Source organism: Zootoca vivipara, chromosome 6 (genome assembly GCF_963506605.1).
Source record: "Zootoca vivipara chromosome 6, rZooViv1.1, whole genome shotgun sequence".
NCBI classification, from domain to species: domain Eukaryota; kingdom Metazoa; phylum Chordata; class Lepidosauria; order Squamata; family Lacertidae; genus Zootoca; species Zootoca vivipara.
Genome location: NC_083281.1, coordinates 20639647 through 20659079, shown reverse-complemented (window position 1 = coordinate 20659079; position 19433 = coordinate 20639647). Strand labels below are relative to the sequence as shown.

At 45.2% G+C, this 19433-nt stretch overlaps 1 protein-coding gene across 1 annotated transcript; it reads left to right on the top strand.

Moving 5' to 3' along the window:
- The first annotated feature begins 1830 nt into the window (after positions 1 to 1830).
- Positions 1831 to 18963, top strand: NKPD1 (NTPase KAP family P-loop domain containing 1). Its single transcript, XM_035120463.2, has 4 exons — positions 1831 to 1931; positions 8679 to 8889; positions 15007 to 15138; positions 16067 to 18963. Exons 2-4 carry the CDS (start codon positions 8769 to 8771, stop codon positions 17788 to 17790), a joined length of 1977 nt encoding a protein of 658 aa, XP_034976354.1. The 5' UTR covers positions 1831 to 1931; positions 8679 to 8768; the 3' UTR covers positions 17791 to 18963.
- The last annotated feature ends 470 nt before the right edge of the window (positions 18964 to 19433 follow it).

Here is a 19433-nt window from a genome sequence, read left to right as displayed (position 1 = left end):
GGGGCTGGCAGGAGGCCAGAAGACGTGCCGGAAAGCAGCAGTGGCAGCTGTGCTACCCCACACATCAGCTGTTAGGCAGGGAGGCTGAGCAGTGCAAGCAAAGCCCTGCTGCGTCTCTGGTCACTTCGGGGCTTCCTCTGCCCTCACTGACGTCTTCTTCGGGCTCCAGGGAGGGTCTCCTCACAAGCCACGAGGACTCTCCAGCTCTCTCCCGCCGTTTCCAGGCTTGGATTGAATTATTTCATTTCTTTCCCAGTGCCATGAGCATAAGCCGGCATGTGTAAGTGCAGGGGGCGGGGGGCCTGTATTCATCCATGTATTTATGATGGCTTGATGAACTTACTCACAACACTGGCATTCAAAAGAAAACCATAAAGCTTAAAAAAAATATCTCAGCCCATTAAGTGTTTCGACCAAGGACACAGCCCCTTCCATTCTTCCTTTTGTGTCAGATGGCAAAGATGGCAAAGTAACAAGGAAGACTTCCGTAGATTAAAGCAGAGGTGGGGAACTGGATTATGAGTTTGACAGGTGTGGGTGGCTCTGCCCACCTATCAGTCACCTGATCTTACAATGACATCTGGTGACCTTTTTGACCTGCTGGTGGTCAGGGTCTTGTGAAGCCCCTTTCAAAGTACTATCTTTGATCCCAGGCTGAAAATTTTCCCTCTTTAGAAAGCTGGAAAGCTGCTGTCAGCCAGTATGGACATTACTGAGCAAGATGGACCAATGGTCTGACTCAATGGAAGGCAGCTTCCTATGTTCCTATCACAGCTTATTAAGCCAAGCTATGCTTGTCCAGATGCAGCCACTGCGAGGAGCCTTGAAAAATGAAGGTGCCATATGAGCTGCATCTGTGCTCCTCAGATCAGCAGTGGATGAGGCAGCAATTTCCATCAATTAATGCGTTTGTCACAATCAGTTTTGCTACAGGTCAGCTTCCGCTAAAACCTAAATTATTTGTCTCGCTATCCACTGTGTCTGAAACTAGCGTTATTTGTGTAATTAAGCACTTCAATGGAGGAGGAACATAAAAACCAATGCAGTAAATAATGTAATTATTTGCATAGCGTTTGCGGACTAAAAAAAAAACACCCAATATCATGCATATCCGATCGGGCAATTTCCAATACTGACCCCCGTCAATGGTGTGCAATTTGCGTTCCTGTTTCCATTTCCCCTCATTCTGGGAATGTGAAAGTTGAAAAATTTGATGCACCCTAAGTCTTACGGTCTGCTGTGGCAAAGTTAATAACTTACGAAAGTTTATGTAAGTTACATTGACATTATGTTATTCCACCCTGTTCATTTCAGCGCAAAGGAAACACACTGCCTTTGGGGAAGTGGGGGGGATAAGCACAATCAATTATGTATTGTTTGTATGTGATTTGCAAGTGCCAAATAGATTGGTTTCTCTTTGGGACACCTTTTGGGACGCCTGGGTCCACGCTACAAATTATAGGGAGGCCTAATGAAAACGAAAGCTTCTTCTTTAGAAAAATGCGTATTAACACAGGAGACTGAAATAATCACAGACTTTGGCAAAGGCTGGTTTCCTGCCCTCGGGCACCACGGCACGCGTGTGTGAACCCCGTGTCCCTTACCGGCGAGGCCAAGTTCGCCCCCACATTCCCCCCCGCCTGTTGCAACCCAGCCCATGAAAACAGGTCAGGGGAGGTTTGAGGGAGCTGCTGCAATCCTCAGCCCGCAAAAGAGGGGTGGAGGCTGCGAGGCAGGAATGTTCCCCAACTGCCTGCCTGCCTCCTCCTCAAGTACAAGGAAGGATCCTGAAGGATCCTCTCAGAGCTGCGACGAGAGCATCTGGAGCAGAGGCTTCTCGGCACTTCTGAGTGCCGAGGCCACATAAGGATTTTTAGACCCTGAGAAAGTTTGGCTCTGCTGACACCAAAAGGCCCCTGATATGATCTAGGGTAAGTCTGGAGATGCTTCTGGGTTTGCGCCTGTTAGGTGGGAGATTTGGTAGGACCTCAGATACACCTCGCCACACATGCCCTTTGGGCAAGTGAATGCAGCCGGCCATTTAAGCGAGCAGCGCAAGCACCCTGGGAGGGCGAAAGGGCTGGTCATCCAATTCAGCAGAGTGACGTGCCCACCCTTAGGCACAGTTTGTGGTGCCATTCAGAAAGGTGTGGATAATCGGTTATTAAGGGTGTCCTATATTTTACCACTGGGAGTGGATACACCACTCGGGCAGGAGGACTGTCACCAAAATGTAATGGAGAAGGTGCCTCTGGGTAAGGCGGTTGTTCACGCCACACTGGCAAATGGCAAAGGCAATTTTACCACACTCTAGCTGCTTCCTCAGATTTCCGGCCAGGTGCCGAGAGGTGGTAGAATTCTGCCCACAAGACCAGAAACATGGAGTAGTAAATCCCCCTTACTCTTTTCGGCAAGACAGCACAGGGCGACCAGATAACCACTGCATGGGAGTTACCTGGGCGTAAATGGTGCTGCTGCTGGCAAAATGGCTTTTTCTTTCCAGGTGTCCTCCACATCTCAACCAACCGCAGCTCCCATTAACTTGTGAGCAAGGTCATAGAACCGCAGAGTCAAAGGGACCACGGTGGTCATCTAGTCCAACCCCCTGCAATCTTTCGCCCAAACTGGGGCTCAAACTCACAACCCTGGGATTGAGAGCCTCATGCTCTACCAGCTGAACTAAATGAAATGAAGTTTCCCCAGCCAGTAACATGGGGGGGGGACTTCACCTGCTGTATTTCTGCCTGTCCCACAGCTGTTTAAAAGCACAGGTCAGCCTGAATAACGGCTAAGTCTGAGCCACTCACCCGGTGCTTGTAGAGTCAGGTATGCAAATGTAATGATATATGTGTTATTTATATACAGTATTTTGAATATTACCATGCCGCTTTTCAACCACGCTAGCAGTAGAGGGCAGCAGAGAAGGATGCAAAAGCAGGAAATTCTCTCTTAATCGATAAGCTCTCGTCATTGGTAATTAAAACCCTGGCACCCATAATGGCCCTGAAAACTGGGACACCTCCTCCACAGCCTTAGTCATGCTCCATTCTTCCCGGCTGGAAAGGAAAGACAGCAGCTGAGGAGTGTGGCTGCCGCACCTGATTTTCTGAGTGTTTTTTTCTGTCAGTCTGTAGCATTTCCAGCTGGTGCGGTTAATTATGCCTTTGCATCCTTTTACATCACCCAGCTCTGATGAGGCCTGCCCACTCTGAGCACTTAAAACTTCCTTTGCCTTTTCCCTTCTCCTTGCCCTTTTCCCTTATGCTCCTAACATGAGCATAAGAACTGTACTTCATTAGACTGACGTCCCCATCAGTCCCTGTATCCTGCTTCCAACAGTGGTCAGCTGGATTTCTTTCTCTCTTTTTTTCTCTGGTTTATTTTTTTATTGGTTTTCAAATTATTACAGAACCACAGAGACAAACAATTTTTTTTATAAAAAAACTCATAATATATCCAATTAACAACAGGGCACACATAACCTAAGCGTATTAAGTAGTAACACCTAATTTAAGATCATGACATACTTGAAAACCTGAAACTAAAACGATATGTAATAAAGTCCCATAATGTTGAGTAGAAATGAACAAAATATACCTGTCCCTTAGGGACCTGTAACCTATGCACTATTTTATCAGCAATAACTAAATTCTAGTCTAGAGATTTTTATAACATAATGATATAATCAGATTTTCCCACTGTTGTGCCATAGAGATCCTGGCACCTGCAGGCATCTATGTCAGAAGTTCATTTTGGTGAAATGTCCACATAGTATCTATCCACATATTTATTAGGAGTAACTGAGGAGAAATTGAACATGTGTTTTAATCATCTTTGATGTCTCCTGATAGATTTCATTACAGAATAAGGCACCCTTTGGGCATTCCCAACAGAGATGGAAAAAAGTCCCTTTATCCCCACAGCCTCTCCAACTATTTGGTGATGTATTGCAAGTAATATAAGATAGTTGAATGGGTATACAATGTATAAGATTTAAGGAACATTCTCTCACATGTGCAGATACAGTGGTACCTCGGTTTGCGAACAGTCCTGTTTACGAACGATTTGGTTTACGAACTCCGCAAAACTGGGAGTAGTGTCCCGGTTTGCGAACTTTACCTTGGTAAAGTTTGTAAACCAAGGTACCACTGTACTTAATTGTGTGGCTTATTATTTAAGTGGGTTTTAGAAAAAATCTATAGACTTTTATTTGTTTGTTTTTTCTAAATCCTCAAGGTAGCATACAAGAAATTAAAAATCTACTATATTTTTTGGGAAAGTTGTTTCTCTGATTGCTTTTGGACATCTCTTAAGATATTGTAACCAATTTTTGCACAATGGTTCCTGAGATCAAGGACCAGGTTTTCATCTGTGTTTGGATACAATTGGATGCTGTTTTGATTCAAGATGGAGGACTGAACCTTTGAAAGCTGCCCTGATTTTAGCCACTGGTTTCAAAACTGCACTGATATGTTGGTTTCTTAGAATTCCCAAGCCATGCCTATTACAACTTTGCTAGTACACAATACACAATAAAACGATAAGGTATAGACTAAAATGAGAATAAAGCAGCAAGACAGAATAAAACCAGCAAATCGCAAGAGGATGACATTTAATGCCAAAGATCATGAAATTTTGATTTTATTTGGGGGGGGGGGCTGGTGCCTATATGACAATAGTACCTGACAGAGGGGAAATGTCCCTCGGGAGGGAATTCCAAAGCCAGGGAGCTACCACAGAAAAGGTCCTGTCTCTCCTGTAATCACCTGCCTAATCTCTGGTGATAAGGAAACTTGGACAAGGGCCTCTGTTGCTCAAAAGCCTTCAAGGCAATAGGCATCCCCATTGCTTGCTTTCAGCATCTGGTGTTTGCAGGTTGACTGCCTCTCCACGTGGAGGTTCCACATGGAGTGATCATTGCCAATACAGCTGTTCAGTGGAACCTCCAGGGTGAGATGCAGTGTACCTGTCTGAGTTGGGGACAGTTGTCACCCACCCTGTTCTGTTTATGAGCTCTCGGGGGGGAGCATTTCACCAATTGGGCTGGACGCTAGGTTACGTGGATCTTTGCCTAATCTAGCAAGGACTTCTTATAGCCACTGATGTTCCTCAAAAGGAAATAAAGCATTTCATAATCTGATATTAGTGCCTCATGGGGCCTTGCCAGGCAATTCATGAACACGTGACGGTCTCACCATTGCGTTACTCACTGCGTGATTGCTCCACAGCATTTTTTCACTACACAATAGAGAGTGCCAAGTTATTTGAATACCTAGTACAGCAAACTGACTTAGGGCGCCAGCAGATTAAATACAAGCTTCAGAACACTCTTAAGCCTCGTGCTGCCAGTCAGTGAAGTCAGCACTGAGATAGATGTCTGGCCTCGTATCAGGCAGTTTCCCGTGTGCCTAACTGGCCAAGTCATTGCGATCTCTTCCTTCACTTCTTGGAGGAACAAACTAACCCCCAGGACTGAGCTGTGGGTGGCCAGCCGGACGCTGCAGCAGGGAAATGACAGCCCAACTGACTTGTTTAATTCCATGTGGAAATACATTTGTGGAAATACATAAGGTAAATGGTGTAGTCAGGATTCTCCTCAAGTGCCAATAATACAATTAAATAACTTAACAAGGCCACCTGTATTTATGTTCTGGAAGTTCCCTGCTCCCTTAGGCACATTCAACACAAAATTTATGGATAAACGGTTGCCTGAGATAGTGGGTTGCTTCCTTCTCAGCTACCCTGTTTCTCCAAAAATAAGACATAGCCATAAAATAAGCCATAGCAGGATTTTTAAGCATTCAAGGAATATAGGCCATACCCCCCAAATAAGCCATACTGATAGACAGTTTAACCTTGTAGACGGTGTCTTATTTTCGGAGAAACACGGTACCTGAGCTGGAAGAGGCGTAATATTCTGCTTTAGGCAACCAGTTGCAGGGTCCTTTATTCTCCAGCAATGGCAGTGGGCCAGTGGTGTGGGGAAAGTGTGCATACGAGTGTCAGATCAGCTACAGTTACACAGTCCTTGAAAGGATGTTCACAGTAAGCAGTGGATGAATGACAATTTTGGTTTCTCTCCGTTTCTCATTTTGTAAACCTCCAGTTCCATACATTTGCCCATCAGGGTGCACAAAAAAAAAGCCCTAATGAGAACACATCAATGTTTTAGTGGGAATTTCTACTAACATACACATTTTTGATGCAATGTTTACCAGATATACACTTAAATAAAATCAACTTCCTCATCACTTTAACATATATATGAGCCAAAACCGAGGGGCAGCTTCTCCAGCTCCAGCCCCACTCTTGCACAGCTTCCCTTCATTTCAGCGGGAACTTCTCTATGGACTGTGACGCGCAAGTCGGTGTTAGAAATGCAACAGCATAGATCATTCTGCATGTAATTTAAGGGTTAATTCTGAGGTACCATCAACTAGCCAGGAGGGGGGTAGGAGGAGCTGTTGCTTAGCAACCAGTCAAAGTGGCACCATCTTTGTTGCAGTAGCACATGCTCGGATTGGCTGTGTAGTTCCGAGGGAGATTTAGCTCCGCATGCTTTGTTGAATGTCTCACTGCTTTGTACAAGGTCTAATGTAACGAAAACAAAACCTCTCTGTCCTTTTACACCGGTTTTTTTTGTTTGTTTGTTTTCCAGTTCCCTCAGTAAAGTGTTTTCTCTGTGGACCCCGCCTGCGTTATCTAAGTGACTTTGCTAACCGCCCGTGCTGTCTTTCTCCCACTCTGCCAGCGCCGCTTTTAATGACACTCAGTATTCCTTGCCTTAGCCAGAGGCAGCCCTCCTATATCTTAAGACCCCGGGATCCTTCTCCAGACGTTTGGAAAGGCCTCTCTGCCTTGAGAGATCTCAGAGCCTTTGCTCGTTTCTGCATCCTATCCGTTCCTTCTCTTCGTCACAAAAGAGAGCACAAAAAAACAGATCTCTGCAAAGCTCCGCAGGACTCCAAGGCCTGGGAACGAAGCCCACCCTAGGAAGAAGCATCCCATTTGGGGAAAAGAGAATTCCAGAAGTTTCCAGACTTGTCCATAGCTTAGGCCAAGTTTTGGCTAACTTTGCCACATGCAATTCACGCCTTACACTATCACATGTTTGCCCAAAGTCCAGGTACATCATGTCTTCTCACCCAATTTTCTTTGTTTTAGGGTGGTGGAGTGCGGCAAAGCAATAGCAGAGAATCATGACAAGCTTTTCTTCCCATGTTTGTTTTTAAACCATGTTTGCAAAATGTCATTACAGGAGCTATGGGTGGTACTTGATTTCTAAAAGGGCAAATTCCAGGCCTTAATTCTAAGTACGTTTTAGGAGTGGGGCCAGTGGCAGTAGTTGAAGGGTGAGAGAAAGGCTCTCTGTACATGCACATGGGGACCTTTATTTATTATAGACCATTAAATGAAACATATCTCGTTAAATGGGACTAAAATGGAATGGATGTGGCCTAGAGGAGGAGGCGGGGCTTCTAAGTCCGGTAGTACCTGGGAGAGTGATGGCTGCTTATATGACTGGGTCGGATTCTGTCAGGCTCTTCTTGTTCAGTTTATATGTATAAATTCAAATTGTTCCAATGTTGTTAAGTTCCAATGTCTTGGTTCAAACCCAACTATCACAGATTCCATTGTGGCTCCGCCTCTTTACCCAACTCAACTCCCTTCTGTCCCCAAATCTATCAAAAGCTGAGTTGAGAGTAGCTATTTTGAAGAAAGGATGGTGGCCCACGGCTGTCTCCCTCAAAATGGACATCGCAGCAAGCCCTTTTGCCATGGCCACCGACCCTCCTTCCCCAAAGCTCTCTTCCCCTCAGACTTCATATTTTCTATTGAAAGGCTCTCAATATTCACCAGCAGTGTTGGATGCTAGGGCCAGATTTCCTTTAGTCTCGCTTGGCCTTTTGAGTTGGCAACTCCAGGCGGGTTCTTGTCCTTGGAGGGCTGGATTTGGGCCCCAGGGTGTCCAGTTGCCAATTCTCTCCTTTAACGGGTTTAAACTTTTGCAAGCGGAGCATAAGAGAAACTCCCAAGGCACTCCCCCGTAGAAAGGAGATGAAAGCAGGCAGCAAATGACATTCAACAAATACTTTGCTTGCTTTCCATAACACTTCGGCTCTCCTAAATGCATCAGCTGCTTCCACCTGAAGCCTTTTTTCAACATATTGTTTAAAAAGAAAAAGGCTCTCTCTAGTTGATATGAGAGCAGGGTTGTGTGGCCTTCCTTGACTCAGCCCTCCTCCGTCACACGGTCACCAACCACTTAATGCACTGCGGAGCCATTATCTTTCTCAGGTGACTGAGATATTTGTCTTGCTAATTTGTTTTGTTGGTATGCGAGGGCAGATTTCAGGATTCATTCCAACTTTTTGCCACGCCTGCTGAGTATTTTGTTCCCCGTGGTTTTTAACCTTGGGTAGACTGAGGAAATGCGTGCTGTCATTTCTGTTTCGTCGGCTGTACCTGCCCGGACAGGTACATCACCGGATTACTTCCTTTGGGCATTTTGACAACAATTCCACCACCACCCCCCAAAAAATATAAAAATCTGGTAGGGAGAGGGAGAGAATTACAGCTGCAGTGGGACACTGACACAACTGCCTGAAATAGAGTTTTGGAAAAGAAGTTTAGCTGCCTAAGGCAACTGCTGAGACCGGTCTCTTTCTCTCTTGCAGGGTCCCAACTATCTGGGGACTCTGGTGAGTTTGCCTCCTGCAGCTCCACCACCTCCACTTCCACCTCCACCTCCTGCTCCAGCTCCACCGATGAGCTGCTGCAACGACGAGATCACGAGGTTGCATCGCTGCGAAGAGCACCATGATGGAGGCTGCCCATGCTCTGGCGAGGGCTCGCATTGCTCGAATGCGGATTGCCACAGCCGGAAAGGTAGGCCCTTTCCTGACTCACAACAGCTGGGTTTGGGTGTATGGGAAAGAGAATCAGGTCATTCTGTTTATTTATTGTTGCGTTCGTACCCTGCCTGTCCTCCAAGGCACGTTTTGAGTTCAGGTGCCCGTGGTTCTCCCTTGCCTGGGTTTATTACTGAGAGGAGGTGACTGGCCCAAGGCCACTCGGTGAGCTTCGTGGTGGAGAGGGGGTTTCAAACTAGGTATCCCAGGTTCAAATCCTGTTGGCTCCCCATTAAAACGTGTGTTAAAAGAAACAATATAAGGTACTCTCTAAAAATTGGAATGGTAGGAATTGTTTTCGAATGTCATCTTCCAGTTGTTAAATCTGAGTATCAACAGGACTTCTGTACTTCGTATTTTGGAACAAAACATGTATCTCTTTACCACTTTCTTCAGATTCACAACAATAGTTTTCTTAAACAGAAACTGAAAAAAGTTGTATTTACAGTAGGCTTCCCACTCACCGCCTGAATTTAAAAAAATTAAAAAATTCTCACAAGGTTAACTGCCAATTATAACTTTTGTTTTGTTGCAACAAACAGTTCCTGTAAGTAGGAAGTTAATTAGTGCTTACCTCCAAAACGTATTTGAATAGTTATTTCATTAATTAGCATAATACGTCAAGCCTTCAGTTGCTTAACAACTTCTCCTTCTTTTTCAAATACTTTTTAACAGGCATTAGGGCTGCCATTCAGAAGTTACGGACTAAATTGCTAGATTTTGCTTCCTGATGTGGCGCTTCAGGTTATGTCAGAAACAAACTCAGGGATAAGTTACTGAATCCAACTGCCATCGTTTTAACAGCTCAACAATTCCCTTTGCAGATTTCCTAAGAACACTTTTTCTATCTTAATTACTTTACACCTTCAACAATTCCCCATCACATAAGGAAAAAAGTCATTGCATCTAGCATGGATATGATACCCTTGGGAGTAATATATTTTAAGGAATATTAATAAAGCAGCCCCATTTTTATAAATTTAATGCCATGCTTGCACCTAAAACTCTTGTTCTTAGGTCTATTTCTTTTTATATTTCTTTTCACAAGATCCACAGGAAGAAATCCCCCCCCCCAAAGAAGCCCTTCATCATTTGAATTCATAGCTGTAATTACTGTATCCATTTGTGATCCACTTCCTGGTCAGTTAAACCCTTCTTTGAAGCCTATACAGTACCTCAAATCCCTAATGTGAAATAAAACAGCAGAAACTGAAGCCCAGTTCTGACACCGTCATGGTTATGCTACTTCAGACTACAGATAGGGGCACATATAAATAAATGCACTACATTGGGGGGGGGGGAATCCCTGCACAAAAAACCTAGCCTAAGCTTCCCCTGACATTCTAATTTTGTGTGTGGAGGGAATTTTTGCTATGGAAGAGCATTCAGTAGTGTGAATCTTTTCCTGCAGTTTAGAATGGTACAGTCCAGACTCCATTCACAGACTTGACTTTAGCCAGTTCTTATGCACTAAAGTTCCTATTTCTTTGAGGAACAGGCTCCATCTGGAAAAAAACGCAGGAGGAAATTGGCGATTGTGGAGCATTGCATTTTATTTTGACAACAGCCCTGTGAGGTATGTTAGGCCGAGGTGTGGTGCATGGCCTGAGGCCACCAGCGAGAATCATGACTGGATGAGGGGAAGGATTTGAACTCAAGATCTCTCCTGTCAAAGTCCAGTATTCTGTTAATTTAGGGTCCGTCTTAATACATTCCTTGGCCTGAAAGAACATGGGACAGCTACTTTGGTGAAGCGAAGCAGGTTTGGGTCTGGATGGAAAGCCTTCCTTGCTTTATTATTATATTCATCATGAAAGTGAGACAGAATATATTGGTGTTTTCAACGGGGAGGGTCAATATATTAACTGATATGCATGAAATTTCAGATATAGCTATATAATCCCTAGTGTAGTAAGATAAGACCTTTGGAGCAGACATTTTTTTAAAAAAGTTTTTATGAACCGCCGTAGAGCAATAGTCCATGTGCATCCAAGCCTGTTTTTGCATACTTGAGGTTTGGCAGTGGGTGGTACAGCCTCTGCCAACAGGGAATGCCCTGGCGGGAGTGAAATGTGTCTCTTGTCCACAGAATGCCAAGATGCACAACAGCATTTCCTCCCCTGGGTGTTCCTGTAACATCCAGGCCTTCCTTCCGCACACGCCACCCACTGTAATGGTTTAAAACACATAACTCACATTGCTACTATTCAGGTGTGACCTACATTCTAGAATTTCCTTAACGCTCTGCAAACAAGCATGCAAAAAGTAAGTGACACACACACCCCAAAAAAAGAGAGCTGCGGCTCAAACGGGTGGAAAACAGCTGTTTGCTTGGCCGTTTTCCTATGTCGTGAAGGCTGAAATTTCAATTCAGTGGAGCAGGGTCAATATATTAACAGATATGCATGAAATTTCAGATATAGCTGGATAATCCCTAGTGTAGTAAGATAAGACCTTTGGAGCAGGCATTAAAAAAAGTTTTTTGTTTTTTTATGAACTGCCCTACTATTGCTCTGTGGTACAGCGGGTACTTTAAGCACAGAAAGCCCCAGGTTTGATCCCCAGGTAGAACGGGAAAAGATTCCTGCCTGAAACCTCAGGGCATGGGCTGCCACTCAGCACAGATAATTCTAAGCTAGATGCAACCGAGCTGGTGATAAATGTCTTGCTCTGATATAGTCATTTGGGCAGCCCTGGACCTCCATGCACACTGCCCAGGCTTGCACCCCAAGGTCACTTCTGTGCTGCTAATGCATTGCACCCCCGGAGATGCACTCCATTTACTCTCAAGACAGACAGGTGCCAACCAGATGGGCCAATGGGATCCATTGGATTAAGGCAGGCCCCTGTGCTCTTCTTATGGAAAATACCTGTGCAGAGTCAGAAGCCTAGGTGGCTGGGTAGACATGGGAGGGTTGTCGGACAGGATTTCCCAGAGGCAGAATGTCAGACGCCCTGTGAGGCTTCTCTTGTCCCTGAATGTTCTCGTGATTAATAGGACCAAGTGGGAGACGCAAAATGAGCAATGCACTACACCCTCTTGTGGCATAGGAATATCTGGAAATCATGTCAAGCAGCCGGAAATTCCAGAGCCAATTCCATTGTAAGGTGGAATTGCGGGAGATTTAGGAGTCTATCGCCATGTTTCTTTCATTGGAACGTATCTGTGCCATCCCCGAGTCAAAATAATCTCAGGGTTATGCAGTGCTTTTTTTTCTTTAAAAAAATGTTTGGGGATACTCTCATTCTGACTCAAGAAAAAACCACCATTTTATAGTTCAAATCAGGAGAAATAAATACAGTAAATGGACAGCATGCATTACCTCATGATGACAATGAAAACTACAGTAGTCATTTTCCTACTCATATTGAAATACTGCCCCTCAAAGAGGCCAAACTTCCATCAGTAAAACACCACACATCCACATTCCACACTGCTTCACACATTAAACACTCACTTCTGTCTGAGACTCAAGAAACACCGTGACAGGAAATTAGGCCGCCATCGGGGGTAGCAACGGAACTGACGATTCACTGTGCTAGAGAAGAAACTAACATTTTTTTAAATAAAAAAAATTAGTTTCTTCTCCTGTTAGATTCACAAAATGTTTAGGGGTATGTGTACCCCTGTGTCCCCCCAGAAAAAAAGCACTGGGGCGATGCGCCCCAAATGACAAAAAATTGTAATGATGGGAAACACTGCAAAAATAAAACAAAAGCTCTACTCTATTTTAGTATATTTATATTTAGTATATTTTAGTATATCTAAGTTTTTGTTTACTTCCAGCAGAAGTGGATTTGCTGCAGTAAGGTGACAGCGTACTTTAATTGCACAAACCTAAATTTCTGATATGCACTTGAATCCCCTCTGCAAAGTACTGACCGTCGGGAGGCAACATTCATCCTGGTCCTGAATTTTGAACCAGGAATTGTCTAACCACACGTATCCCTTGGTCACAAACCTCACGGTTGAACTCCACCCATAGGTACACAACCTAATTATGTTGGAGAAGAAATCTCCAAGAGTCTCTAACAATTAAGGGACTTTAAAGCTCACCTCAGCTTCCTGTTCAGTCACTGAATAGGCAAATGAAAAGACTTATAAAAAGTGCTTACAGTTGCCATTAATTCCACTGAATAATTACTGTATCTAAGTTTTTCCAAGACGGTGATGAGGATTCTTTTTTTAAGAGTCCTGTAAAAATGGTTCCTCCATGCTGATTTGTGGGCCCAGGAAACTGGTGTGGATGGAATAGGGGATAACCAGCATTCCCAAGAGAACTTCGTTTACTCTTCTCTTTCATCTTTGTATTTTAATAAAACATTCCAGGGAAGAGGCCACATAATCTAACTACAGTGCTTGCTCTCACTTAGCCATTACGGTCCTACCTCCTTTAGTCGGAGGGCCTGGGGCTGGCTAAATAGGGAACACAAAAGCTGTTATGCATGTAGCCATAATCATAAGAGTGCAACTGGTATTTTACTGAATTGAGTGTCAAATAAGAAACTGAAAGTAAAAGTGCAAAGGAGGTTACAATTTAAAGCAGGGGTCAGCAAACATTTTCAGCAGGGGGCCAGTCCACTGTCCCTCAGACCTTGTGGGGGGCTGGACTATATTCTGAAAAGAAATAAATGAACGAATTCCTATGCCCCACAAAAAACCCAGAGATGCATTTTAAATTCTACTCATGTAAAAACACACATTCTACTCATGTAAAAACATGCTGATTCCCAGACCGTCTGCGGGCTGGATTTAGAAGGCGATTGGGCCGGATCCAGCCCCCAGGCCTTAGTTTGCCTACCCATGATTTAAAGGAAAAGTGTTGGGGAGCAGTGTCCGTCCAGTGTCAAATTTTCCTGCAATATCCCCTTAACCATGACATTGGTACGGTAATAAGCTTTGCAAGAGATGAGTTGCCAGATGAAACCTTGCAGGAGCTAAGTGTTTGAAATTAGCCAGGCGCCAGGCGCATTTTGCACCTAGCTTTTGAGCACTTGCAACCAAGTGAAGATGCCTGAGCACCAGGATGGTGCCTGACATCTCCACCATCTGGAGGATCATTGGATCTGGCCTGTTTTCACAAACTAATACCCCAATTTGCAGAATTCTATCGATTATATTTCATCTGCACAATCAGAATGAATTTCTCGAACCAAAATGCTTTTTCTGTGCAGCCTGAGCAAGAACAGTCGCTTTTAAGCAAAGGGAGTCAGAAAAGGCCAATATATTTGTGGACCGCCCCTGGATCAAGTGACTTTTATCCTTTAAAGTTCTCAGAGTTCTTAACCGAGCTCAAGGTTGTCATCTGACCTAGTCAGTCAGTCAATCATAGTTAATCCATCATTTGAAAAATAAGACTTTAGAGCCATCTTCCCCCAAAATGGCAACTAGATATTCTTTTCTGGTGACTGTAACCTTGGTTTAAGGAGCCATTTGGCACCTAGCTTATATATCTGAGTTTCTAACACTGCAGAAACTGCTTTGGAAGGGGGCAGGTTTCATCCCCGCCTTTTCTAGAACTGCAGGCTTTCCTGTTCCCACAGCTACCATTAAAACAAGCTGCCCAATTATGGGCATTTCCAGGCGGTCACTATTTTCAGTGGGGATTCAGTTAGCGTTGCATGGTTAAAGTTGATTTGCTGCTCTTGTGCAACAAACCTGCTTCCCTCTTTACCGCACCCAAAATCTAACTTTTTGCACTAAGGAGTCAGCAAAATGCACTGGGAAGCGTAGGGTAACAACCTGCTTCACACATCATCACCTACTGATCTTCAGCCGGTCTGACCCAAGGTGGGTTGCAACAGGACCATTGACCACCATGCAAAATATATGATAAAAAGAATAAGAAATGGGTCCCCAAAGGCATGTCTGGCTTAAAAGTGGGTCTGAGAGGTTTGACGATACCTTATCTAACCTCTCCGAAGATTGCTCAATAAACAGCCAGCATTGTCTGACCTCCCTGCAAACTTTGTGCAAACCCATCAGGATGAATGCCAACAGCCAGGTCATCTGAAAGCCACCCCAGTGATCTCCTGCTGCCATATCTATGCTGGTTCAGAGTTTACGAAGGCTGTATTGTTTTCCTCTCCTCAGATATCCTGACAGAAGATGACATTTACTGCTGTTCCCTTTCTAAGACACTGTGCCACACCTCCACGCCCGTCACAGTGGGCTTCTACTCCCCCTGTGGAAACCGCCTGCATTCGCTGCTTGATCATATCGGAAGTAAGTCCCAGGCAAAAAAAAAAAAGCATCAACTGGGTGGAAGGGGTGGGGGATGAAGCCAAGTTATTCTTGGGTATTCAGTAATAATAGGGAGGAAAGCCCTGCCCCCGTGCCTCCTAACATGGATTTTTGCCATAAACAGGCCTTTTTCTCTAGCCTGTCCATTCAATCAGGATTTTGTTCTTTAAGAGACAAGCACAAATGTATTGCTCATTTGCCAACCAGGCTGTTCCACATGCACGGACAATAAAAGTAAAATAGGTACATGCATAATGCATCAAGCCACACTAAAATACGGATTAAAAATTATACAATTACAACTGGCTTACGTGTATTAACATATATTACCATCTAAAGTGGCATGTTAAAGTGTTCCACTTCCCTCAAGCCAATTTTACAAATTGCACACTCCTAAGTGCTGTGTAGTAATCTGCTCCGGCCAACTAAAATAGAACTTTTGCTTGACGGGGGAAGTTAATCACATTCTTCCTGCAATGCTCTCCCCGGCAATAAGTGGCTCAATTTAACAGCATCTTGGATCTAAATGCAAGGGGCATTCTGATATATATAAAAAAGGTTACCAGGTCCTATTACCTTCAGGCATATACAAAAGAGTGATGATGAGTGAAGGTGTAGAATCATAAAATTGTAGAGTTGGAAGGGAGCCTGAGAATCATCTAGTCCCACTCCCTGAAATGCAGGAATCACAGGTAAAGAATTCCTGAAAAATGGCCACCCAACCCATTAAAAAGCCTCCAGTGAAGGGGAGTCCTTCACCTTCTGAGGGAGTCTGTTCCACTGTTGAACAGCTCTTACCGCCAGAAAGTTGGAATCTCCTTTCTAAGTTGAAGGGAGAAGGAATAGTAGCTGGTCCCTACATCTCATCCCACTTTTGAAAGGCTAATGCCTTTTTGTTCCACTTTGACAGAATGCATGCACAAGGAAACTGTCCGGAGAGAAGAAAACGAGTACAGGAGGACACATGAGAAGCCCCGGATACCGGAAGGATGGAACTACCTGACCCTCCTGTGGTACTTGGTGTTCTATGAGCCAGTCATCACAGAGGTTCATCTCAGGAGGAAGAACATTGACTTCATGTTCATAAGATTCAGCGCCTGGGAATACGCCGGCAGTGACAAGCTGTGGGCTGGTCTGGTAACCACCTTGTGCGACCGCATCCGCCACCAGTTCGGGCCTCTGCCTCTGAGCTTCTACCACGTGGTGGGGAGCAGGCCACACTTTGCCTCCGGGTTCAGCCAGCAGGAGTGGAGGCTCAAAAAGAAAGCCTCGTTTGCAGCCGGAGGGTTCCTGACCATCTTGCTAGCTGGCATTGGCCTGGCCACAACCGCGTACCTTGTGCCAGGGCTGAGGGATGGCACTGTCTTGAAGATCCTCGCTGCCTCCTTGGCCAGTGTTACGGGTTCAGGGGCCGTGGTGGCCATTGCTCCGGTGATTAAGCACCTGATCATCAGCCAGAAGAAGAAGATCGAGAGCATGACCAGCAATGAGAAATTCACCAGCCATCTGGGCTTCATGAGCGCCGTGAAGAGAGAGATTGCACTCCTCACCAACTTTGTGTATTACATGGAGATCTTTGAGAGGCGGCGGCTGAGGATTGTCTTTGAGGTCACCAACTTGGACATGTGCTACCCAGAACGAGTCATTGGGGTCCTGAACGCCATCAACACTCTGCTTTCAGACACCAACGCCCCGTTCATCTTCATCCTGGTAGTGGACCCTTGTGTCATTGTCTCTTGCTTGGAGGAAGCCAGCTGCATGAAGGGCATGGCCGACAACGGTTACCTCTACCTCAACCGCACGGTGACGCTGCCTTTCTCCATCCCGGAAATTGGCCAGAGGGCAAAGCTGCGGTTTCTGCACGAGGCCTTCCAGAGCCGGGAGGACTTGATGTACAACATCATCACGAGAAACGTGGAGCAGGGGATCAAAAGGGCCAAAGGGAAGGACAGGGCCTTGGGAGACATGGAAGCATCAGCAGAGATGGACCAGCAACAGATCGACGCTCAGGCCGTGCAGTACATCCACGAAGCTTTCCACTGCTTGCACGATGAATTTGATTCCCTTTACAGGTACATCCCAGACAGTATTGTCCAGATGAAGAGGATCGTCAACACCATCCCAATCACTATCCGGCTTATGACCCAGCAGCATGTCTTGAGACATGCCATCTGCCCCCGGTCGGTGGCAGCCTGGGTAGTCATGGCCAACCAATGGCCTTGCCGCTTGAGCTGGATACTGCAGTGCATGGAGGACAGGCGGCAGTGCCACCCAGTGGACGAGGATGGCGAGGAAACAATGTGGCACGTCTTCGCGGTGAACTGCAAGGAGCTTTTCTCCCATCATAAGGAGCTTCACAACATCATGGCATTGGACAATGACCCCGAACGCTTTGAGAATTTCTTGTGGCACGATTTCCCTTTCACCGTGAAGGAAGGGGAGAAGTACGTGAGGTACACAGTCAACTTGGACCACTCCATAAGGTATCGGATGGGGCAGCTGCGGTCCCTGGCTTCCCTGGAAAAGGACTACAGCAAAGAATTGGCTTCTCTGGAAAAGGACAAAGATAAAGAAGCAGCTTCCTTGGAAAAGGACGACGGCAGAGAAGCAGCCAATTCAGGCAGGATGGTGTAAATCGGAGGGTTTCCAGGGGTCTGCTGGAAGGTTATCGAACATTTTGTAATAAGGTATGATCAGTCATGGTGGACAAGCTATTTGAGAGACGATTTTGCCTGTTGCCCATTTATCCCTTTGGTGTGGATCAGTGAATGAGTGTCGGCTGTGTTTCCAGGGTGGGGTTTCCCAAACTGTGAGCTTCACCCAGGTGGTTCCACGGTGTGTCCGTGGATTCCTGGATGAAGCCAGGAGATGGCACAGCTGTCGCATTTTTAACCGTACCTTTTATTTACTCTTTTGTGTTTTATTGCACTGCAATTTGAATTCTGTGAAATGCGGCTGTGACACAAAAAAATACAATGTGTAAGAAATTAAAGGAAGCAATAAAAATACAATTAGAAAACATACTGGACCACAGCTGCTGCAACGGCAGAAAAACCAGTCAGTGCCCTCCCCCCCCAGCAATTTGTTGACTTCAATGCAGGGTGATGGGGGAGGCTGAAGAGGCCTAGCTGGTGCTCGTGTGAACAGCATAAACATCCCAGAATCCTCCGGGAAAGCCACTGGGTATTGTGGCAGACAAGTTTACGGTGGGAAGTGTTTCTTGATGCCTGGGAAGTTTCAAAAGCCAATTTACCCTCAGCTGAGGGACACATAGCAATCTGCAGCGGGAGAACGGGATTAGGAGAGACTTTGCGTGTTCCCAAACATGATGCTAAATGGGCTGCATTTGAACTTCCTTCTGTTCTTTTTGCAAAACTTAATGGAAGCTGTGAATACAGGAACGAAAGTGAAGAGGAGGGAAATGAGTGCTGCTGTAGCCAATGAAGGATTTGGATTTGTGCAACAAGCTGATTGAATTATTTAAGGTGTTTAGAGAAGTTTATGTGTGGAGGGGGGAGAATATGGATGCTAAGTGACATCTACAGCAGGGTTGTGTGTATCGTGTATCTCATAAATGGAGAAACAGCAGCTTTGTCTGGCATTGGCTCCAACTCTCTCTCTCCCCCCCCCCCCCCGTTTTTGGGCTCTCTGCTTTCTGCCATATCAGTCCCTTTGGACACTGCTTGCAGGTAGGAAGGGTCAAACCAGTCTTATTTCTTGTCCATGCCACTTTTGCACTGATTCTGTGATGACTCTGCATTATTCTTTAAATAAAAAAATAAACCTGTGCAAGAATTTGCATTTAAATATGGAAGTTTTGCATTTAAATATGGAAGTCCAAGCAGTGAGAACGAGGTCAAGTAATCTGCAAAGACTGAATTCCTTAATCAGCAGCAACATACATTATGAAAAATCAACCCATACTTTATTGAGGTTCCAGCATTTGCTTTGCTTTGCTGCAGTTTCGGTTTTTAAAAGGCAGGGAAGCATACAGCTCTGGGCTAGGGTTTGTGTGTAAAATTTAAAAATGAGCGCTTTACACCCAGTTAGAGAGCCAAGGCTGCAATCCATTGAAGTCAATGGGGCTTCTGAGCAGATATGTATAGGATTTTGCTGCATGTTGCATTTGTTGGAATGTCAACAGCCTTTGCTAACCTGGCTCCTTTACAGATGTTTCAGACTACATCTGGAGGGGGTTAGGTTGGAGACGCCTGGTCTAGAATGAAGGAGGGAAGGAGTCTGGCAGGCTTATGGATTTAAGGCTCAGCCTACTCTCC

Bases quoted from the DNA above. Each gene is read 5' to 3' on its own strand.
- NKPD1 (XM_035120463.2), top strand. From the start codon at position 8,769: ATGAGCTGCTGCAACGACGAGATCACGAGGTTGCATCGCTGCGAAGAG. The intron at 8,890-15,006 runs GTAGGCCCTTTC...TCCTCTCCTCAG, and splicing joins GGATTGCCACAGCCGGAAAG to ATATCCTGACAGAAGATGAC. The intron at 15,139-16,066 runs GTAAGTCCCAGG...CCACTTTGACAG, and splicing joins GCTGCTTGATCATATCGGAA to AATGCATGCACAAGGAAACT.